This window comes from Cavia porcellus, unplaced genomic scaffold (assembly GCF_034190915.1).
Source record: "Cavia porcellus strain 051 isolate PalLab524CR breed Dunkin Hartley unplaced genomic scaffold, mCavPor4.1 scaffold_27, whole genome shotgun sequence".
In the NCBI taxonomy this organism is placed as follows: domain Eukaryota; kingdom Metazoa; phylum Chordata; class Mammalia; order Rodentia; family Caviidae; genus Cavia; species Cavia porcellus.
The window spans coordinates 31,925,508-31,950,641 of record NW_026947510.1 but is presented as its reverse complement, the minus strand read 5'-3'; the positions used below and the strand labels follow the sequence as shown (position 1 = coordinate 31,950,641).

The following is a 25,134-nucleotide window of genomic DNA, read 5'->3' as shown; positions in this document are numbered from 1 at the left end:
ACATTCAAGACACTTGAATCAAGACTATACCCAGAAGAACAAAAAGCATCCCAAACTTTTTGCTGTATGCAAAGGGCACCACTGGAAGTTGTATTGCCTTCAGAGATGTGGGGCCCTGAGGTAAAACTTCTCATCCAAAATCATCCAGTATCACAAGACTGAAGAGTGCAAGGACACCCCTATCTGGCTCCCATCACTTAAACTCTCACCTGCACTTAAGAACCTCCATGCATTTCAACTGTTGAGGGGGTGAAGTTGACCTCCTTCTAGATACCTAAGCAAGATTTTTAGATTTTTCTCTCCAGTCCTGGGCTCCCTCTTCCATTAGTTCAACAATTAGAGATATGTCTGGATGATCTATGACAAGATACTTTTCGCAACCTCTAAGTTGTAATTAGGAAGACTTTTTTTTCACATACATACGTTCTTGGAGAGAGACATCAGCGCTCAGTCAAACTGCCATATCTGTTGTCATATCTGTAGGACAACTACTCTGCTTGCCACTCATAGAAGCAGAAATTAATTAGAACTATGGGTCACACAAGGAAAAACAAGATGAGAGATACAAACCAGTCCAGTATAAATCCACCCTACGAACCCAACCTCCTTTCCTCAGCAGAGGCAATACCCTTTAAAACTTTGGGGCAGAAATGGTCGTAGTAGGTAACCTAAAATCACAAGGTCTTATAAAACTTTCTAAGGGTTTCTGCAATATACCAAAAATCCAATAGGAAGTTGAAATTAATTCAAGATCTCCAGTTAATAAAGAGTCTGTGGTGCAACCACACACAGGACTAGCTGACCGTCATACTTCATTATCTCAGATTTCAGAGGCCACCAAATGGTTAGTCTTGATTTAAAGAGTGCCCTCCTCAGCAAGACTTTACACTCTGATGTGAAAGTTCTTTTCTGAGTTTGAGGACCCCTCCAACCATTCCTCCCCAGCTAACATGGATGACCCTGCCCCAAGTGTACAGAGATAGCCACCTCTAGTTAAATTGGCCCTATCCAGAAACCTGTCCTACTTTTATGATCAGCAAACTACAGTTACTCAATATGTGGATGACATTTTTCCTTGTTTCCTCTTGGAGAAAAATCTCACATCTGCTCACTCAGGTCCTGTTAAATTTCCTGGCAAAGAAAGCAAAATTTTTCAGTCAAACTTTGCTTCTCCTCTGTCGAATATCTTGCCCTTTTCCATACATATTCAAAGTTTAACAAAGAAATGTGTGAAACCCATTTTCTCCTTTATACTCTCCAGAACCATAAAACAGTTCAGGGAATTCTTTGGCCTTGATGTTTTTTATCACTTATGGATTCCTAGGTGATAAAATTGCATAATCTCATACCAGTTAATCAAGGAGACTTAAGCAGCCACATTGTAATATGGAAATCTCAGGCTCAGTTAGACTTTAAGAGACTCAAGTGCACCCATCTCCATGCACCACACTGAGTCTTTCTGTGGAACATTTCTAAGAGAAATGGAAGTCTGAACCCATCACCACACAACCCATGGAATACTTCAGATGACAACTAGATACAGTAGCCAAAGTTTAGCCACCCTGCTTATGATCATCAGCAGCTATAACCCCCATAGTTCCAGAGTCTTGCAAATTAATTTAAGAAAGGATTTATTTTTAACTGCACAATTGTCTTGGACTCCTCTTATGAAAGAGAAATTTATGTCTTTCTAACGATCACCTTCACAAGCATCACCCCCTCCTTTTATTTTTTAAGGGATCAGATATTCAACTAAATATTTACTCCTCTTTAAACCCTGTTGTCTTCCTCCTAGAAGAAAATAAAACCTCAGACAATGACTATAGACAAGAGATCCTCCACACATATACTGCCAGGGAAGACCCTAAGGCTATCTCTCCAAAAAGCCCAGACTTGATTCTTTTTTTTCTGGAAGGTAGCACCTTCATAACATGGGGAACATATAAAGAAGGACATGTGTGACCTTAACAACACAACTGAGAATTCTCTCCTTGCTCCTAGAACTTTTACCCAATTTGCAGAACTCATAGGTCTTACCAGAGTGCTAGAGATTAGCAAGGGACAAATAGTCACATTTATATCAACTCTAAATCTGTCTTTCTGGTGCTCTGTGTCAATACAATCATATGAGAGGAAAGACCTTGCCTATCAGCCAACATTTCAGCCTCTCATTAAATACCAAAAGGAATCTAAGACTCATTCTATTTCCAATCTGAAGTAGTAATTACACATTACTTGAGTTAACAAAAAAGAACAGAAAACTCAATTCCCAGGAATATTCTCATTCTTCATATCTCTTTGTTTGTGTGAGATCATGATACAGGAAATACTCCCAGGACCAGGAAAAGCAAATTGGAAGATGCAACGTTCTAAAAAGAGAGAAAGGTCAGGGGAGGGGAAGGTGACATCAAGAAGAGCAGGGATCTCATAGGGGGAGAGTTCTGGAATGTCCCTGACCATTTATAAAGACAATAACATATGAATGACTTATAAACTTTGTCCATGGGTGATTGACTCAGCCTTCACCTCCTTTTTTCTTTCAAAGGATTTTAGTTGTGCTTGCATTATTAGGGATTTTTATGGAGTAAAACCAAGAGAAGTGGTGGGTCTAAAGTGGGGAAAAACTGGGAACTCACAAGGCAGAGAGGCATGAGGTGAGACAGAACTATGGTCAACCAATAAGATTAATTGTTCAGGTAAAATTGATTAAATTAGGGACAAATGGGCATTCTTAGCAAGTGAGCATTCTTTAAGGATCAGTGACTCTTCCTATAGGGGGTTGGGATGGTGACTCTTGGCTTCTCAAAATAATCCATATCGATATCTAAAATTTATACTTAAGGGTGTGGTTGCATGCTTCTTTCTTGAGATCTGGCCGACAGCAAGAAGTATGTGACTCCTCCAAGGTCACAAGAGATTTGGTCCTCTGTGCCAGCTTCCCTGATGGCCTAGCCCTGTTTCACTGCCTATTGTATTTCAACTAGCTCAGCTGCCTGTAACAAAAAAGAAAAAAGACTCAGCATGAGGAGGTGGCACTAAAACAGCATATTTGAAATTAATATATATTGTGAGTTATTTGCTTTTATTGAACTCTAAGTTGTGTATCAATGCAATCAATTTGACCAACTATGATGATGTTCTTGAAAGCAAAGACTGGGTCTCAATGATGTATTTAACAGGAACAATGGTGTCTTACACGGTTTGACAGAAACAACAGTTACTTCCCTTTTACTGAAAGAAGATGCCAAGCACTCACAATTAAAGTAGGAAAGGTTTATTTTGGCTCATAGTTTGTAGAGGTTTCAGTCTGTGATTTGCTGGCTCCCAGATAGAGCAGCATGGCAGAGGAGAAAAAGCATGACAGGAAAGAAGAAGGGCCAACATCAAGAGAACTTGAAGAGTATTTACCACTCCAGGTCACACACAGTGATCCACCACTTCTCACCAGGTTTCAGCTTTCAACATCACAGCCAGGGATACTCCATCAGGGGACAAATCCAGTGTCACACAGCCAGGATCCAGTCACCTCCACAAAGCTGTGATAGCGTGAGGCTTTGGAGGTACATCTAGATATCTGCCATAATAAATAGCATATTCAAGTTGTCTTTTGCTGTTTCTTCCATAGGCATCACATCTGAATTATTAGGAGGCTGTCTAATAGATGTGGTTGGTTAACACAAATTAGATTAACAATGTCAAGACAATCAGAGGCAATCTCAGTGTTGTTTTTCCTTCTAGTCAGACAGACTGCGGTCAGGAGTAGACAGGAAAATAGCAGGATTGAGAAGATACATACCCTTGGTAAGATTCTTTATCAATTCATTTGATAAGAAACATAGCACAGATACCAAAGTAATCTTGAAGGATTCCTCTACTAAAAGAGCAGATACCACTTTTGCCTTAACAAATTTTGGTCATTGCTGGGTACTGTGTATAATTACTTTGCTAAGTACCCTAAAGGACTTTGAATAGATCCTAAGTCCTAGGTAAGAATTCCTAAACCACATTACAATATTTAGTTACTCCTTTACTTATAACCAGTTTATCAAATTTTGGCATTTCCTAAGCAGTGGCCTTGAGGAAAGAAGACTTGAATTTGTCACAATTCTGCTGCTATTCTATAATCCTAGGAAAGTGATTTGATCAGTATTTCTCTCTAAGAACTCAAACAGAGGTATAGCCACTAGGTCATATCCAGGTTATATCCAGAAGTATATAGCCAAATCACCTGTTAATCTTAGAAAAGCCGAAAGTAGCTTTCTGATGTTGGAATCGCTTAGATGGCCTGGACATGCTCTACTGAAACATCTTAGTGCCCTGAGGATAAAACAAACCCTAAGTAGTGGACTTTTTGGAAGTTAATTGGACCTTAGGCTTTGAAACAGTATCTTCTGTCAACCTAGAAGTCAAAAATCTGAAGCAAATCATTTTGAACCTTTGTTACAGAAGGGGAATAGATAAAAATCATCTACAAATTAGCAAGATATTCTCATTCATTAAGATTAGGCCATTTAAGTCCCTTGCCAAAACATGTCCAAAACTATGGGAACTGCCCCTATTCTTTGAGGAAGAACAGCAAAGATAAGTTTCTGTCTCCAATTCAAGCATCAATTCACTCAAAAGCAAAAATGAATGTGACTCAAGTATCGCTAGAATGCAAAAGAAGGTGCTTTTTGTGACCTACAACTATAAACTATGGAATAGTTTAAGGAATATGTCCCTGTAAGATCATATCAAGGGATTAGGGGCTACTGAATGTATAGAAATAAATGCACCATTTATAGAATGGAGATTTTACACTAAACAGTTATCTCCATTGGGTGTCTTGGTTGCTAAAATTAGGGTGTTAAAAAAGGTATCTGAACAAGACACTAGAAGTCTATAGTGAAAACGTTTATTTATTAGATGGCTCCAATCCAGCTCAGGCTTTGGGATGAAGGAAATATTGTCTACTGGGTATAAGGGAATAAGAATCTTTTAGCTTAATCACCACGGGAGTGGAAGTAGTAGCCTTCTCAAGCATGTCAGTGGCTCTCATCTGCATGTAATAGAAAGGTCGTGAGAATAAAATCATTCCAAGCATCCACTGTCGTAAATGTGGAGTTCTTAGGTGAGCCAAAGGTAATCTGTGCCCCATCAATGTACTTAAGTCTTAGTCCAATGAAGGGACATGACACTCAAACTATACAAAAAAAGATTGGTAAGGAGAAAATTATCCCACAAACTTCATAGAGAATGTGTAAAATGCTTAATCATAAGAGTCCCACTGATGCCCATAACCTGACAAGAGTCAGGAGCCAGAATTAGAGTTAAGAACAGCTTAAGAGACTTCACTCTTGAGAAGGAAGTTTTTCCCGTGACAACCCATGGTTCCCAAAGCTCCATGTCACTGATGCTGATGATCAGGCTGGGTGCTATCTCAAGTTATGGTCCTCCTCCAAGGACAACATCTGGGACGCTGGACCAAGTTTCCTTTGGTCTGCAGGACAGTAAGTCCTTTCGTGTTTTGTTAGTATTAGTGTTAATACACTTAGGGCAAGTTGACTTAGGAGGTTGAACTTCAATAAGGCAGTTTAGCTTCCTATGGCCCATTTGCCAGAAGACAACACATTTACTGATTAACTCACCACCCCTGGGGTGCTAACAAGTAACATGGGGCACCTTGCAATGCAGCAAGAAACTCTGTATGCTTTATGTCTTCTGGCTCAAATTTAATCTTAGCCTCCTTTTCCTCAGTTTGCTCCTCCTGTATAACCTGGTTAAAAAGAAAGAAAAAGAAATCAGAATTAGTAGCATTTAGTAGTCATCATGTTTTCTCTGCCTATGGCCTGGAAATCCAGTATAATATGTTCTACTGGAGTCCTGGAACCAAGAGATTAGGGTTTGGCTTAGCTTCTACTACTGCTCTTTTTGTAACAATAGATAACTCAGTATTGCCCTGATAAGGGAAAGCATAATGTGTCTATGTTGTAAAATATCTTGTAAGGACAGGGGCCTGGCACTAGTGTCCCAATGTATTGACTATTTTAAACCATCAATGTAATGTATGTATACAAGCATTATAACAATCTTTGCATCTGCTGGCACATTAACAATCTTACTCAATACTCTAATACAGAAGCAAAAACACTCTGAAAGCAGATTATTATGGCAAACTTAGCAGAGTTAATTAATAGTATACCATTTTTCTTTTCTTTTCTTTCTTTCTTTCTTCATTCCTTTCTTTCTTTCTTTCTTTCTTTCTTTCTTTCTTTCTTTCTTTCTTTCTTTCTTTCTTTCTTTCTTTCTTTTCTTTGTCTTTTTCCTTTTTTATCGGTACCGGGGATTGAACTCACAACTGCCTGCTTGCAAGGCAGGCGCTTATGCCGCTGAGCTAAATCCCCAGCCTCCAGTATACCATTTTTCAAACAAAAGCCTCATCATTCTAGAAAGTGATGAAAAAGATTACAAAAATGAAAAAAACTGATGCATAGACCCATATATAATACCACATAAGTACAGTGGAAATAAAATAGGCAGCAAGCTTTATGAACACAACAGCCAGGAACATCATAATGACTACAAGTTATCTTACCCAAAACATAAATTCTTGCATACATAAAAAAATTCCAATCCCATGGACAGTTGAAGTATAATATAAACACGAGAAAAAATGAACCCTCATGGTCTTAACCTGAGATACATGGAGAGAGAGCACGGAGAGTTTAACTTTAAAACTCAAAGAATTAGCAATAACAGTCATGACACCAAAGAGGTGTTACACGAGAGTTTAGTACTGATGAAGAGGGGAGCCAGCCCTTCACTTCCTTGGTCCTTGTTTCTTTGGGATCTTGATGAAAAAATTCAGTTAAAACACATAGGCAATGAAAAAAATATAGCTACAACGTATAGTAAAGTACACCTGCAAGTGAGAAGGCAGGCAGTAACCTAAAACCGTCAACCCTAAATGTAAGTTTGGACATCATTTTATGTACGCACCAGTTTCTCCTGAGGTTTAGGGTATTATGATACTTACTAATATTTTTACTTAGAAGTTACATTGCAATTGCAAATGGCTTTCTGTTGCTTTTTTGATGGTCAGTGTTTTCTCAGGGGCTTTCATCATATAGTGGATTAACAAAGGACAATTCGAGAAAGATAAATTCTTAATTGAAACCAGATCTTACACCAAGGCAAGGGGTTTTAAAGATCACATCCCTTACTGGTATCACAAGGCTACAGGATATGGCAAACAGAAATGCAGTATATCTTGTTCTGTAGTTAAATGGCAGGTGGCTCAGAATAAGAAGAAATGTGCATGATATATAATTTAAGATATCATTATGATCTGTGGAATCACTTTAAGTCTGAGACCTAATAAATGATTATGATTGTATTATATAAAGAAATCTTTCACTAACTGGAGATGGATGCTATTTTGGAAATCCCTTCTCTTTGTCCCTTGGACTTGTTAATGTCTAACTCTCTGCCTAAGAATAAGAGTCCATGAGAGAACAACCTGCCTTGTCATGTTTAGTGAGAAAATGTTGATTTCGACAAAGAGAATTTTTTGACTATTAAAAAAATAAGACTTCTGTGTAATAGAAACTATATCATCATTAAAGTTGGCTTTACTTTATTTTTATGCTCAAATGCTTTAGCAAATTGAGCTTCAGAATACATATTTCATTACTTAAGAGGAAATATACTAGCAAAACCATATTTAGGTTAAAAGAAATATATGTAAATCAGATTAGTTTGAGGAATTATTACACAAATGGAGAAATTAAATGAGGAACTGAGAGACATCACTGCATATTTTCACCAAAGAAGAAGCATCATTTTATGGTTTAAAAATTAACAAATTGTAAACACTTTCCCTTATGTAAAGAAACTTTTTGTAATTAATGAGACAGAGACCACTAGTTTCTAGGACCAATAAATTCCTGAGCCCTTTGCCTGTTACTTATTAAAAGATTGATTTATGTTTTCTTCTGAGGCCGTAAGAACTGAAAAACTGTTTTTTGCTAAAAAATCAAAACAACATTTAAAAACACACAAATATACACACACACAGTTGACTTTTCATTTGTCAGATGTGCAACAGGGAACTAAAAGAGAAAAAGAAAGCTTGCCCTTTGTTTTGTGTCTGCCTGTTTCATTACCTTACACTTTAGTTCAGGTCCTCATTCAGCTTTGTATCTGGGCATGGTAATGGTTTATATGGTGACTTTCCAAAGCTGGCAAGACTAGGTTCACTAGCCCTAAATTTGTATAACTTATTTCATTTCACAGTAAGATGAAGGACTTCGAGATAAAAACTTTTTAGGGCCTTTCAACTATTGGTGAGCTTCCAAAAGGCTGTCATTGTCCTAAATATTGGCGATCTTGGGTTCTAGCAGAACCTTCACAAAATTAAAACTGTACCAAAAAATAACAGTCATCCCAAAGAGACTGGACTAAGTATGAAGACTTCTTGGGGAGCTGTTTTGAAAGATCCTAAATGACATAATGATCAACCTGAACCTATTCTGTCTCACCCGTCCTCAAAAACCTTTTTCTTTATTTCCAAGAATAATGAAATCCAGATATCAGTATGCATAAAGCTTTTCTGGATGATGACTAGTTTCCTTGTGCTAAGAAAACAGTGAGTCACCTTTCGGAGTTTTTGCTCTTAACTGTAGCTTTCCCATTTTAAGATGATACACAGTGAAAAATATGTAGACTGAAATGTAAATAATATAAACATAAATAATCTAAACAAATGTGAGTAAGCTCTGATATTGTGAAGTTTTCTTTTCTGGTATGTGTACAGAGATAGGTATGTTTAAGAGGATTGGAGAAATCTGGCATTAAATGGGTCAGAACTGTGATGCCAGATTTTAATTTTAAAACTTAGAAAAGATTAAATGTAGGATAACAAGGTTAATCTGATTGGTTGGTCAGAGAACTGTGTTTGCCGCACTTTAGGAACAGTTAAACTCTCCAAACTGAGGAAGAACATCAGAGCTCTCTCTACTTCCTTAGCTACCTTCCTCTTTCCTAGTGATTCAGAGAAGTTCTGCATCACGGAAAGTTGGCATGGGGTTTTCCTAACCTGCCTTGAAATACAATAATGAAAGATATCATTTGGCCATGAAAAACAGTCTCCCTCTTCTAATGTCAAAACCCCTGCTAAGATTCATTCTGAGCACTGGGGATATAACTCAGTGGCACAGCACCTGCCTGGTCCTAAGTTCAATTACCAGTACCAAAAAAAAAAAAAAAAAAAGATTCACTCTGAATCCTACCTTAGTAGCTACTGCTACTTCACATGTAGATTTAATCATTTAAGATCCACTGTGTTAAAACGATAGTTTAGACTTTACCAAGAAAACTCCATCTCTTCTAGGGTTCCATGGTTTTTGAGAGCTGGAGACCAGGTATTCACATTATATAATCATAAGGGTCATTTTTAACAATTTTCCTGTCTTAACTCCTTAATGTAGACCATTATTGAGACAGATATGTTAGTTTTTAAGGTTGATAAATAGTAATATTCCTATCTTTTTTGAGTTCCAGGCAAATTACAAAAGAAACAAAAAAATTGGGAAGGAATTCAAATACCAGCTTGATTATTGGTAAAGTTGCTGTATAAAACGTGGATTGAATTTAAAACCAAACAAGTCCTCTGATTACTGCTCAACTGCAGGTGCAATAGGAAAACTTTTTGGAGAGTTGTAAGCTGCCCATAGAAAAAATTTTTCCTTCATTTGTCTGTAAATAGCCAAGAAAGACAATGAAGTTAATGTACATTTCATTTAAGAAAAACTTATCTTATTTTCCAGTTCTGGAGACTGAATTTAGTGTTCACACTAAGCTACATCACCAGCTTGTTTTCTTTCGTTTTTCCATCTCTTTCTTTCTTTCTTTCTTTCTTTCTTTCTTTCTTTCTTTCTTTCTTTCTTTCCTTCCTTCCTTCCTTCCTTCCTTCCTTCCTTCCTTCCTTCCTTCCTTCTTTCCTTCTTTTTATCAATTCATCCATCCATTCATTTATTCATTTATCCATGTAAATTTAAGATGTCATCTTGGTAAATTACTCAGGCTGGGCTCAGATTTAGAATACTCTTGCTCCAGCCTCTGAGTGCGCTAGGATTACAGGCATGCAGCACCACACCCAGTTAAATCAATCTTCTTGTAGGCAGAATAAAGTTAGCAAATCTTAAAAGTAGCTTTGTACTTGTAGGTGCAATTTCAAATTACTAAGATTGTTTAATTTTAGGAATCTTATTTTCAAATGAAAGGAGATTGGTTCCGGAACCATTAAAACCTTTATTGGAGTTCAGAGCTAACCTCACAGTGGATATCCATGGTTGTTCTTTGCAAAGGAAATTGATGATCTCAACAAGGTCATGTGACTATGTGTCAGGGAACAATTGGTTTGTTGCAGATGTCACCAATCCTTGCAACCAACTATTGGAGCTATTGAAAATACAACATGCAAGTAGTATAGAGATATCTTAAGGAGAAAATGCTCACAGCTAAAGTTAGCATGACTGTAAAGTTGTCTCATTAATTTTAATCAGTGTTCTTTCTGCAGAATTACTAGGCAATTTTTAAAAATATTATATCTTGCGTTGTGATTATCCAAAGTGGAATATATAGGGTTTTTTTTTACTCTATAAATTGTGTATCAAGGGAGGAGTAGAAGCATAGAGGATTTTTTTTTGTTTGTTTGTTTTGTTTTTTGTTTTGATATGGGGATCAAACTCACAACCTCACATTTGCCAGGCAGGAGCTTATGCTGCTGAGCTAAATTCCTGGCCCCATATAGAGGTTTTGTATGCAATTGAAATTAAGTTATTTGTAGCTCAATACAGTTCTTTAGAAGAAGTTTTGTGCATGCCTTATAGTGACTACCAAAAATACATTCAGTGAAAAGAATTGCACTATATCCCTACAAAAATGTCATCAGATCACAGTAAAACAATAAGAAAAGAAAAGACAAAATAAACTACAATATTACAGAACAAAATAAACAACATGGAAATCATAAGTTTCTTTCCTATCCATAAGTGTAAATGAATTGAATCCTGTAATTATCAAGTCATTGACTGAGTAAATGAGAAAACAGGACTCAACTATATCTCATATGCAGTAGATGCATGTTAGTATCATATTAATATTGCATAGGTACACATCATTTGAAAATGAAAGAATAGAAAAAGATATTCTATGCAGATTGTAACCAAAAGAGAGCATTTGTATTTATATCACAAAAAGAAAGCATTAAGTCAAAAATTTTCACAAGAAACTAAAGGTCATTATGTAATGATAAAAAAGTCAATTGTACAGAAGATACAATAATGATAAAACATGCAACTCAACACAATGCACCTAAATATATTAAAGCAAAAATTATATATCTGCAGGGAGAAGTATATTGAATTGAAATAATCATGCTATATTTATAATAATAGATCATTTTGACAGAAAATCAATATGTAGTAGATAGAAATTCAAGTCAATATTTGTTTATTTGATACTATTACATAAGTTAATATCAAAAAGCAGATTTTGGCAACATTTGTAACTGGAAGCAGAACTTTTCAGTGCATTCATAGTAAGTACTGTAATGCGTGTTTTCATATTTTGTTAAGTTTCATTCACATTATTTTTTTTCCCAAGATTAAAATGACTTCATTACACTAGGAAAGACTGAGTGATCTGTTTGCCAGCTGATTTATTTTTAAGTATGAAATAAGACTGATAGCTATTTCTATTTTTAAACATCACTTGTGACATCAATCTATTTTAATCTGTGTTTCTCTTATGATTTAGCATTTTCATTTCATCTAGAAACACTGTAGTTCTCCTTGCTAGGACAGTGCTATTTAACTCATTGACTTTGTGTGATAGCATCGTTCTAAAATTCTGTAGTTGTTATATTAGCATGACTAGTAAGGCTGTGTTGGGATTTTATTTTCTAGGCCTTAAGTAGCTCTGTGTTGTTAGCTTTTTTGCATCACATGCTTGACAAATGCCTCAGTTGGAACATAGTTTGATCTCTCTGTTTCCTCATTTACTGTATATGAATCCTTGGTTTCCTTCTCCATCTGGTTAATAGATGTGGTAACTAGTGAAAATTAGTCTTTCCTATTAAGGTACAGAAATGTATCTCTTATTTAATTTTACAAAGCAAAACAATAGATATCTATGTGTGCACCCTTCCTAGGAAAAAGTTACATTTATATGTAGTAATATAGATGTCAGAATACCTTTGTTTTTTGAAATCCACTAAATATTACAGTTTAATGTATTAATATTACATAGATAATTTCCTTTTGAATCATTGTGAATTCATAGAGTTTTATCTATTCAAGCAATTCTAATTAATCTTCATTAGGAAATGTTACTTTTGTACTCAAGTTACTTAAACTTGTCCTTAGAGTTCTACCACATCACCCACTTTTTTTTTAATCTGTGACAAAAACAGTGTCTTTACCACACACTCTTATACTTTTTTGTCTTAATAAATTTATTTTGTATCATCTAAGAAGGTCTTGGGACTTAACTCCATCAGGGTCTCAACACCAAAGCAAGAATGACAGAGCTTTTGTTCTTTGTTCACATTGTTTTTTCATAATTTTAACTTTTGCTTGGACACAGCTTATTCGGTTGAAGGGATGTTCTAGAGCAGTTTCCCTCATGTTTTTAAAATCGTAACTGTGTTCTGGGAATAAAAAATGTGCCAGGTTTTTTCTTCTTTTTGTTTTTTTCTGCTCTAAGCAGCATTTGTATATCTTCTAGAATCCTAGATTTTTAAAGTAAAATCTATTATCTTAGGTAAAAAAAATCTAGTTTCTAAATTGAAAATGAAAAAATGTATTGAGAATTCAGAGATGCTTTATGTGGTAATAGTGCTGAAAAATACATATAACAAATATAATTATATATGTTTTCACTTCCAGGTTAATACAATAAAGTATTATTTTATTGAAGATCACTGTCTATCATCTATCCATCCATCCATCCATTCATCCATCCATCTATCCTTCCAGATATATATTTAAAGTAATACTGTGTAATACATTTTAAGGAAGACTACCAAGAAGGTTGTATACTCTTTTTTTTTTTTTAAATCGGTACCAGGGATGGACTCACAATCGCACGCTTGTAAGGCAGGCGCTTATGCTGCTGAGCTAAATCCCCAGCTCCAAAAGTTGTATATTCTGAAAAGTAGACTTTAAGTAGGATATCTAAATTGTCTTACTTGGCTTGGGCTAGTAGAACAAAGCACCACACATTGAGTAAAAAGAAGACATTAATATCTCACACTGTGGAGGCTAAAAATCTAAGATCAGGGTGCCAGCATGGTCAAGTTAAGATAGGACTTTGTTCTGGGCTGGTAGATGACCACAGTTCATGCTGTGTATTCACATGCCAAAATGAAACAGGAGGAAGCAAATAAACACTTTAATTTTTGTAAGTGCACTGCTTCCATCAGGAAGAACTCATTGTTATGATTTCAGCTAAAATCAATTACCTCTCACAGGTCTCAGACAGAAACACCATTATAAAAGTCATTGACATTTCAACAAATACATTTTGGAGAGACACAGATATTCACTCCATAATACCATTATATGTGAAGCCAGAGACACGGAGGATGTCTTCATCACAGAATCTTACATTTTCTTTATCTCTGCCTCAACAAGGCTATTTTGTCTAACACAGGAAGATATGTAGTTTAATTATCAGCTCCTCAACCTCTTCCTCAACTTACAAGCAAAAGCTTCTGTGTCTTTACATACAAACTGTGCTCTACAAGCTTTTGTTCTCTCTTCACATCATTCTTTGCCACTTGTGTGCAACATCTCATTCAGCTCAAAAACTTTTTGGAAGGAGTTTGTCTCAAGTATATAGCTACTTTTAAAATCCAAGAAAAGAGAAAAATGAGATTTTAGTTAACTTTTGATTAAGCTTAATTATGTTTTTTTAGGGTATCTGCTAAATATGTTGTCTGAAAAATTTCGTAGGGCACATAGGGATATCAACATATTTATGGAACTTCCTCTATTTTGTGTTGCTTTCTCAATTTCCTTTTTGCATTGCACCATCTGCTGGACTGAATCAAAAGAAACCCCAGTCTTTGGAAAGATTTCTTTTAAGCAAACTTTTGTGACAGGAACTGCCTAATCTCACAAACATAGGTAAGACTGGTGTTCAGTGTCAAGTGTTTCTATCACATGGACACATACCCTGGAAAGTAGAGGAAATTCCTCATCTTCCCAATCACCAGACAAGAAGACCACAGACATATAATGCAACTAGTAGAACCTCAGAGTAAAAGTGAGTGCTCTCTTTTTTTGCTTTTAAATTTAAGATGCAGATGGTTTCATGACTAAGATTTTAAAATATGGTGGATAGTAATTTTGAATATTGAATATTATGGTGATCAGAGGGAGGAAAATAAAGATAACCTTGGAGTAGGAACAGATGGTTTAAAATAACTTGGGTAACAGAAGCTTCTTTATAAAATGTAGATTGTACCAATTGAGGACATAAAGCATTAAAAGAGAAAAACTTGTGGAAAGAAAAGGAATCACTAAGCAAGGTCCTTTGAAGGCAAAGAGGGAGAATTAAGATATAGAAAAAGTACCAATTTTAGGATTTTAGGATCATGGTATGTCCAAGGCTCTATCTGTTTTGTGTTTGACTCCAAAGAAGTTATATCATGTGATTATGAAACAATATTTTTGAGACATATGGGGAATAAATGTAAAAATATATAAATGTAAAATTATGGTTTTAGTTTTGGTCATCTCACCAACCTGCCACGCCAATTTAGTAGGCTCATATTATACAATAATCTAGAAAAATATCTTTTTATGTAAGAGTGTGTCTTGAAAAATTTTCACATGATTACATACTGATACACATGATTATTTAATTTTTGGGTAGAATTTCACCATAGAGATTCTTGGTAGTTTAGTAATTCTGATATTTCTAATTGTATTATCAGCATATAAATATTGGTTTCTAGAGTACTTTTCTTATATCTAAAAATACTGCAATGTATATTCTTTTATACAAATACCTTCAGTTATTTCTATATGATAATCCTAGAATTGAAATTCTTGTAGTGAATTTAATGTACTTGAAATTAGTGAATACTACCAAATTGATCTTCTAAAATATTTTTCTAATTTTCAATTTCAGCCTCAGTATTTATTTCTTCATCATGAATGCTTAGTTTCTCTCAGAGATCCAATACTTCATAGTTCAATTTATACTTAAAGTTTTATATGAAAAATCATACTTTAATATCTTAACTTATAGTTTCCTACATGTTATTTGTTTAATATGTATTAATAATTTTAACAAACTAAACTTGCAGCAAATTTTCTGCTCAAGTATTGATCAGCTTTTGAATTGGTTTTTGAAGTCCTTCATGTTATCTGGATACTGATATTGTAACAAGTTGTTTCTTCCCCGTAGTTTTTACATATTGTGCTACCCAGAAGTTCTAATGTTTTAAGCATTATGACATCAGTTTTTGGTGGCTTTTGGGTTTTTCACTTTGCCTATAAAAACCTTTCCTGTTCCAAATTTACAAAGAAATTAATAATTTTTTATTTACCAGTAAACTCTAAAATTGATTTATTCCAAGGAACTATTTAAGATCTTCTTTAGATATAAAATATTTTGGATGCTCTCATATTTAGCTTCTTTTCTCCTTGTTAGAACTGGCTTCCCTAGACCTCATGGTAGAATAGAAAATAACCTATTTATTTTTCCATTCATCCTAGTGCAAGGATACCAGCATTCCCAGATGATCCCATGGGTTGTTGCTGTTGTTCTCATCTCACTTCTCAGTGCCTGTTTTATTGCAAGTTGTTTGGGTAAGTTACTCATTAAAGTAGAACTCTACTTGATTTTTTTCCCATAAAAGTGTCCTAAGTTTTTTTTTTCTCTACCTATTTTTCTTTCTATGCATCAATGTATAATGAGTTCAGTGCCTTGGATCTAAAATTCAGACTTATATTTTGGACCTCTCACTCTTTGATGCTGCTGCATTGAGATAATCAAAAAGACCATTTTATCAACATGTAAAAGTTAGTGTATATAATAGTTATTTCTGATTTTGTACAAGAATTATGAAGAGTAAGGTACAAACAAAACTCCAGATTTCCAATGCACTTACTATGAAATGAAAATTACTGTTGGAAAACTAGTTACTTGATGTTTAAAAATAATTTGAAGTATGAGTGACATAGAACAAGTTGTAAATATTCAGTATATGCATCTCAAGTTTGGGGTTATGTGTAAATTCAGGAAACCATCATCACCATCAATGTTGGAGGAAGATTCAATTTTTATGAGATCAAGACCTAAAATGAGGTTACTATAATTAATGTTATGTGGTATACACATAAGAAGAATAGAGCAAAGGAAGGAATAGAGAACTTAGTCACAAATTCATGTGAAACAGAGGAGAACATTGCACGTTTCTGAGAAGTGAGTAGTTTAGTTCAATAAATTTTTTAGAACCTATTGATTACCTACATGTAAGGAGTGAAATTGGGCTACTGTATCGTATCATGCATGAATACCAACTCAAGGTGGATTATCGGTCAAAGTATAAAAAGTGGCTGATAAAGTTTTAAAAAGATAAATGAAGTTTATTTTCATGATAAGTCACAGAAAATGGTTTCTTAAGCAATTAAAAAGCATCAGAAAATAAATAAATTATTGGAAATTTATAGCACATTAAAGCAAGTCATTATATAATGGAAGATATCACAATGAAAGCAGAAAATCATTAGAGAAAATATTTAAATAATAAATAGTGTGCAGGACACACAAAAGCCTTTCAAATAAATAGGAGATATATTGACTGTGAAACATAAGAATAGATGAAATCCTACATACACAACACAGTAAATGAAAATGAAAATTTAGTAATAATATAAAGTGTCAGCCTCATTACTTATCAAAGAAAGGAAAATGCAACTCATATTGAGATACTGTGGCAAACATGCCTGGGTGAGATGCTAGTTATGGAAGTCATTCAAATGTGTAACCCTTCTGAATATTGCTGTTTCTTTGGAAAATGGACCTGTAATAAATTGATGTTTTTAGGTGTGTACAGAAATACAAAACACTTTGGAAATTTTGCCACTGTCATAGTTTGCAACTTTAGACTCTCTTGTCAGCAATTATATTCCTAAATATATACCCCACAGAAATGCATGAAAATAACGCAGTTCACATTAGCCAAACACTAGAAACACTAGACATATCTACTAAAAGTTGATCAATATTGTTATGGGATAAGGACTCCCAACCTGCTAGATGTCAAATGTAGCCAATTCACGGTTCCACAATAGCGAAGAATGAAGCTGTGAACCAAAGAAGGAGGTCAAGAGAGTTTTGTTGGAAAGAATAACTCCTGGGATTTCACTGAAGTTCCGAGTCTGTTTGTCACGGATAATTTATATAGCAAAATCACAAGGAGGGTACAACGTGGATCAAACTATAATCAACCTACAGGATTACAAGTATAGTCCCTTAGCTAATATTGTTCCAAAAGAGAAACAAGGCATGCAGGCAAGTATTCTGGAATTTAGCTTTACCTGGAGCTGGAACAGAGAACTACTTAGGAAGAGAAGAGAATGTGAGGGTATTAGTGAATAAGATGAGAACAAAGTTAAAAAGGGTGGCCCTCCTTTCCCTAATTAAGTGATTATGAAAGAAAAGGAAACTAACCTATCTTTTCTTCTTCACAGTTACACATCACAAATTTCTACAGTGTAGGAGAGAAACAAAAATACTTCCAGAGTACCATAAAAAATTGATATGTACCCGAGAAGCATCAGGACAGAAAGGTACAGTCAGCTGAGAGCATCAGAAAATTTATTTCCATTTCTATTCAAATTCATAATTCAATTTAAAGAGTATCAGAGGTGAACTAGGAAAGAATAATATCCAAATTTGGCACAGGAATAACACCTTGAGAATACCTGGAGAACATAATTTAATACCTTTATAGGCTATTTTTAACATCCAAAGCATAAAATGAATTAATTACGTTTTCCCAATGTGTCATAATGTGTAACTTTGCTGAGATATTTTAATCACTTTTATTATTGTGGAATGTGTAAAGTAGTCTCATTTGAAAGAATGCAGAAATGTTGAATGTTAGCAGATCCTTTGCCTCTTTCAGATAAATTGTCCTGCAAGAGGACTCGTTAAAAAAACACTTTAAACATGAAAGCAAATTGATGTAGATATTGAATCATGATCATGTTTTCTAAAGCAAATGCTTCATAATTCTCCACAGTGCTTATGTAACTTCAGATACTTCTGTTTAGAATATGGTTAGAAATGAACTTTTTAGGACATTTTTATCAGGTAGAATGCAATAATTTTGCTAATGATGGTATTTTTTTTCACAAATGTCAATTGGTATTGAGCAATAGAATTTACATGAACCCTCAACAGATTTAATGTGTTTTCTTAACTACATAATTTCCATTTCTATTTGCACTTGAGGGGGTACCTGGACTTGCTGCCCTGTGGGTTGGAGAGTCTTCCAGTCCAACTGCTATTTTCCTTTCCATGACAACAAGACCTGGGCTGACAGTGAGAAGAATTGCTCGGGGATAGGGGCCCACCTGGCAAGCATTGTCTCAGAAGCAGAGCAGGTGCGCTGGAGGGTCCTCCCCTTTTTCTGCAGCTTTGAATGTCCTGCAGAGAGAGAATTTCTTTGCTCTGCTGAACCTTTGTGCCTTTCCTTCCTCTGTGCCATTCCACTGCAAAGCCTTCTCTTCCTTTTTGACTTTTCTTCTCCATCCTTCCCTTTCTCCCTCTTGTCCTCTTTTCATTTTCAATTTTTTTATAACAACAAAGCCCAAAATACATTGTAGTATAATCCACCAATCCTTCAGTAGTAGAAACATACATACATATGACTTATATAGCAAGATATGTATTTTGTATGTAAAAGTAAACATACTTGTTAGAAAATTAATTTTGTGTATATATATTACTAAATTTTTGTCTTTTCAGGTTTTGGTCACGTGTTATTTCTTCTGGAAAACCATTCTTACCACCTGCCCTCTTCTCTAGTTTCCCTATTCTAAGCTCTAGGTACCGCTGTGGCTCTTTATCCGCAGAGAAATTGTGGCACTTACTCTTTGCCAAGGCATCTCTCACAATAACTGGAGCTACTGTGCTTATCTCTATTGTCAGTGTCTTGTTCAGAGTCAGTTTCATGAACATGAGAGTAAATAGATTTTCAGCATCAAGTATAATAAAAATAGCTCAAATGTACACTGTTGTTTCTAAATAAGGAAAAGTAAATTCCATTTATCAAAAGATGAAATGTATCTCCTTGTGTGAAATGTTTCCATATAGTGTGTACCATGCCTCAGAGTCCTTTCATTTCTTGCTTAACAGATTATTGGCTTTGTGTCTATATATTTTGTGACTCTTCAAATAAAGCATGATTTAATGAAATAATCATCAGGGATATAGCTCAATGGCATGAGTGCCTGCCTGGTAAGCATAAGGTCCTTAGTTAGAGTCCTGCCCCAATCAAGTAGTTCTAGAAAGCAGTTTAAAACACAGAAGCCCAGTCTTTTTAAGCACATGCTAACAGGATTGCAAGTTTGAAATCACTTAGTCTTCTCCTGTACTCTAGGAAGTAGTGGTATTATATTTTCTGGAGATGAAAAAACTGAGGATTTGATGAGACTAAAGCACTAATTAACATTACAAAAAAATTTGAAAACAGGACTAATCCCAAAGCTTTGGTGCTTAAGCAATAGTCTATAGGTTTTATTTCCTCTTTGTCAATATAATGGCCATTGCCTAAGTGCAGATATATTTATAAAAGTTTATGTTTTGGATGCAGAACTTCACAACTAAAATTTTGAAAGAATTATTTTCATACTTCATCGGACTTAAAAGTGAAAATGGAAGAGGTCAGTGGCACTGGGTGGATCAGACACCATTTAACCCACACAAGGCGTGAGTATACTGATTGAGACAGAGAGAATTTGTAAGTGCATATAGACAAAAGTAGCAAGAATTCATTAAAACACAGGAAACCTGTGTGTATTATGTCCCAGTTGTATATTATTATCCTATGATTATTATCCTATGATTTCATGGAAATTCTTGTTTCTACAATGTTGATTAAAGAGTAGATAATATAGGGTGATGTGCAAGATGTTCTTAAATATTATATTTAGATAAAAACAACATGCTAAAAGTTAAACTTATTTTTGAAACACAATTATAACCTTGTTACTTTCTTCCTGGAAAACAATATTATATAATATAAATATAAAGTTATGTATGTAATTTAATATTTTTTCCATTCAGAGAGGTAAAATTTATATTAATTCCATGTAATATAAAATTATTGATGTTTTACTTATTTTTATGCTGTCACCAAAATATAGTGTACCTTTAACAATTAAGAGTGCACCTCAACACAGAGAAGTAGCATTTCAAGTACAAAAAAGTCACATGTACCCAGTGACTTGCATTGGACAATGTTGCTCCTAACATTTTCTTGGGATAGCTCACTAATATACATCGCTATCTATATTTACATTCACTTTTATCTCTTTCTATGTCTATTTATATTATTTCTTACATATATTGGCGTATATATTCTTCCTTTCAGATTTTGGCTTGAAAAAACCTCAATAATAAGCATAAGGAAGATTGTGCTGTCCTTGTTAATGACCAAAACATATGGGGCTGGAATGATTTTCCTTGTAACGTGAAGACAAGTAGGATTTGCAAGATACCTGGAACAGTGCTCAAGTAAAAATCTACAAAGTGGCCTGCCTGATGGAGACAGAAAAGAACCAATGAGATGTCAGCATGTATATCCATATCAAAATAGAGGAAAGATATTGTGTCATGGGGTGTTGTCAGTCAAATGGTTTTACTTATTTTTGTTTAATTCATTCAAGGTGGCACCAATGTGTATTGAATGTAATATAGTTTGAATGGAGTTTTGATAGAAAAAATTCTATGTGTGAACCGGTTTTCCTTATTGTTTTCTGTCTTGATAATATTACAAGATATTTACTTTTAAGTTGGTTTACATTGATTTCGTATCTAACACAATGGCTGGAGTAATGAAATTTGTTATTTTTCTGAAGTTCAAATTATTAACTCTTAAAACACAAGTGTAAGACATTTTAATTGGCAGTGGTAAATACATTTAACCCAAATTAAAAACATTTTAAAATTATTTTAGAAGTATAAGTTTACTATGTGGTGGCCCATTGCCAAAATTTTTAACATTTCTTTATCCTAACATTCTGTGACCAGGTTTTATTCCAGAGCAACAATATAGATTAGTTCCAAATTATGGTATTACACAGAGAAATGGAAAGGATTATTTCTTACTCTATTCTAAATGTCTCTTTAAAGCAGGAAGTCTTAAGGTGGTAGATAAATTTCTTTTCAGTGAAAAAGTTCATTACAGACCACTGGAAATGAATCCAATTATGTAGCTGAGGAAAAAAAATCCCAGGGAAGCTGATGGACTCACTTATGTGCTCCTTGTGAGTCACAGGGCTAGGGTCCTATCTATCCATCACTAGAGATGAATAATGCATTGCCTTTGAAATTGTAAGTGGATTTGTGAGCATATCTTGGCCTCTTTATTATGATCTAAAAGTTCTTAATTACTTAAAATTGCACTTTATTGATGTTTCATTTAGAATGTTAATTAGACTCACATTTTTGTTATTTTGTTATATCCAATTTCAAAATATATTAGTCTTTCTTAAAATTTGCTGATATCCCTTTGTTCTAAGATCCAAATTTTTGAAAAGCAGCTTTTTAAACTAGCTTGTCAACCATTATTTAAGAAAAGCCTAATATTTATTTTGTAAATCAGTTATTGATTTTCTGTTTTGAGACTCACTGTGGATTATGTGTGATGAGAAAGGATGATAATGATGATGGCAATGTCTATATGTACATTTAAAGTATACACTTAACTCAGATATTTTGAAGTGTTGCTAAATAACTGTGTTTTTCATATTCACTAAAGTAAAAACACAAAACTTGTTGAAGCAACTTTGTGTAGGTTCAGCTAGAGTGTGTGTAGAAAATACTCATTGTTAATTCATAAAAAGTTGTATACAGAGATTATACAGTCAATAAACTGTGATCTCTATGTTACTTCATTCATCCATGCCCATATTCATATCTATAATTTCTTTTCCACAATTTGGCCATCTTTCCTCACCTCCAATACTATAACCATACTGAAGCCACTATTTCTATCACCTGGGCTAATGAGCTGGCTTTTCTATGGTTTTCTCTGTTTTCACTTTCAATCTCTTCAACTGTCACAGAAATTTTCTTATTCTTTGTGATTTCTTTAAGGTTGACAATGACTTAAAGCAAATAGATTCCAGCTCTTCTAGTACATTATACTGACCTTAAAGCTTAAAAGCTAAAGAATTTTACATGGTGCTATTATTTTTGAAAGAATATTGTATAAATATTTTTAAAAGAAAATAATAAATACATCAATAAATGTATGAAGCAAACGTATCATCTACCCTGAACCCCATTCTCCTGATACCTCATCAGAGTAACTATGACTATCAGATTTCATACAGATTTCCATATATGTTAATGGCTACAAGTGGCTGTGTCAACTACATATAAAGTGCATTATGGATATTATAAAGTACTCTATGTATACTCTATGTTATGTGGAAGTAGTATATACCATATATGTATTTATGTACTATATTGACATATTTACAACTTTTACACTACTATAAAAGCATTTTCCACATACATTTAAACATTTTTTAAATATAATAGGTTGAGAATTGTTTTATACTATATTCATTATAAGTAAATGTTGCCTCTTTTTATTCTAATATTTTAAAATCATCTTAAAATTACAAAATATATATTTTATTAAGTAATAGAAGTCCCTTAAATGGTTCTGGAAAAAAATACAGAGCAATCACAGTTCACAAAAGGAAGACAGTGTTCCAAGGAGAACATTTCATCATGAAAATATGGGAATGACAGAATGTACTTGAGCATATTGGGAGGTGTTGCACAAATCTCAAAACCCGGGACATCAACTCTGTTTGGCATAAAAACTAGAAGTATGAAAAATGAAGCCAATATTAACTACAAAAGCAAAATATGGTCAAGAATATGTAACATAATAACATGTGCAAAGCATATGTTGTATATTATTTAACTGTATTTACAAATTCACATTATACATTTTGAATATTAATTTTAAAATAAATTATCATCTATTTATAGGGAGACAACTGAAATTGCCCATGTATGTGAAACTCAGATAGGGGCATGCTCTTGGATTTATTAGGGTGTAATTAATAGAAATTCTATAAAATTTAGAAAAATCAAAAACATATATAATACAAACTACATTTGGAAATTAACAATAGAAACATGGAACTTAACTAGATACAGTAGCATTTAAAAGACTGAATGTGTTGCTTAGGTATAGATATCAGAAGTAGGCAGCATACAGTTCTTTTTGGTTACAATCTAGTTAGAAGAAAATTTTTAAAATAATGTACATGTATGTACATAGTGTGCAAATCTAGTAATCAACCACATCAACATTTTAAGAAAAATACTTAAGCCTGTATTTTGGTTCACCTTCTGTTGTTATACCTGAGCTTGGTAACATACAAAGAAAAAAAATTTTTTTTGGCTCATAGTTTAGGAGGAAGAAGGTGCAAGATCAAGTGATCCAATCAGATTCCTCTCTGACAAGGTTCCTCTGGCTCCTCACAACATAGTGCATGATGCTATGGGGGAAGCATGATATTATGGTGAAAGAGTGTGAGAAGTCACATGCTGGGGCAAAAAGTAAGAAAGACTCAGAAGCCAGACTCTTTCATTCTACAAGCCACTCTAGCAGGAACTATGGAGAGCGCTTCAAAGATATATTAATCTCTCTCTCTTTTTTCCTTCTAGTTTCTCTCATTTTTAATTGAGATTATTTGTGTATTTTAGATATATAAAAGGGGCATATTCCTCATAGGGAATTTGCACCTGTGCAAAACATATTTTGATTCTCCTTTTTTTTTCGCAGTCCTCTCTGCTTCCTACAACCTCACGTCCTCTCCCTATTTACCAAACTTCATTTCTGTTTTATCCTTGTAAAAAATCATTTATTTTCTTTTCCCTTTTTTCCTTTCCCCCTTTTTCCACCCAAGCTCCTCTTTTCTTTGGAACAGTTTCCTCTCATTTTACAATATCTGTTGTACATTTTGGTCCTTATAGGGAGACAATATGAGGTTTACACATGTGAGTCCTTTACACGTGTAAGTGCTTTATTTCAATGGAGTCTGGCCTCAAGTTTCATCCATTTATCTACAAATGTCTCAAGTTTATCTCTCTTTATGCCTGAATAGCATTCTATTCTATTAAAACACCATATCTTCTTTATACATTCTTGAGTTTATGGACATTTGTGCTATTTCTATGACTTAGTCATTAAGAAATATGCTGCTATAAACATGGTAGTTCGTAGACTGCCGTGGTGTGATGTTTTTAAACCTTCCTGAAAGATATCTAGAAGGGGAATAGATGGATCAAATGGATCCTCTGTTACTAGTTTGCTGAGGAAGCTCCATATTAATCTGCACAGTGGTTACATCAGTCTAAACTTCCACCAAGAGTGGAGAATGGTTCCTTTTCCCCACAGCCTCTACATCATTTGTTATTGGTTGATTTTTTGCTGATAGCCATTGTATCTAGGTAAGATGGAATGAATGATGTTATAAGTCACATCTCTCAAATGACTAGTGATATGAAAATTTTTTCTTTTATTTATTTTCCATTTGTATTTTTTTCCACCTGTGAAATATGTATTCTTCTTGAATGTACATGATTGGATTCTACCTTTAATTTGAGGCATCAGACTTTTTTCAGTTCTTCATACATTTAAGAAAAGAGTCCTTTGTCCAAAGTACACATGACCAAAATTTTTTCCCACTCTGTGGGTTGTCTTTTCACTGTGTTGGTCATTTATTTTGCTGTGAAAAACCTTTTTAATAGGATGAGTTTCCAGTGAATAATTCTTTGTATTACTTCCTAGGTCATCAGTGATTTCTTTATGAAATC

The 25,134-nt window shown here is 34.3% G+C and overlaps 1 protein-coding gene across 1 annotated transcript; it reads left to right on the top strand.

Moving 5' to 3' along the window:
- Positions 1-14,124: 14,124 nt before the first annotated feature.
- On the top strand, positions 14,125-22,697 carry Clec4d (C-type lectin domain family 4 member D). The gene is given in 7 exon segments (XM_013152950.2): positions 14,125-14,310; positions 15,771-15,863; positions 17,751-17,849; positions 18,517-18,668; positions 19,880-19,995; positions 20,660-20,676; positions 20,679-22,697. Coding segments are annotated over 7 exon segments (633 nt in total). The 5' UTR covers positions 14,125-14,282; the 3' UTR covers positions 20,807-22,697.
- Positions 22,698-25,134: the final 2,437 nt, after the last annotated feature.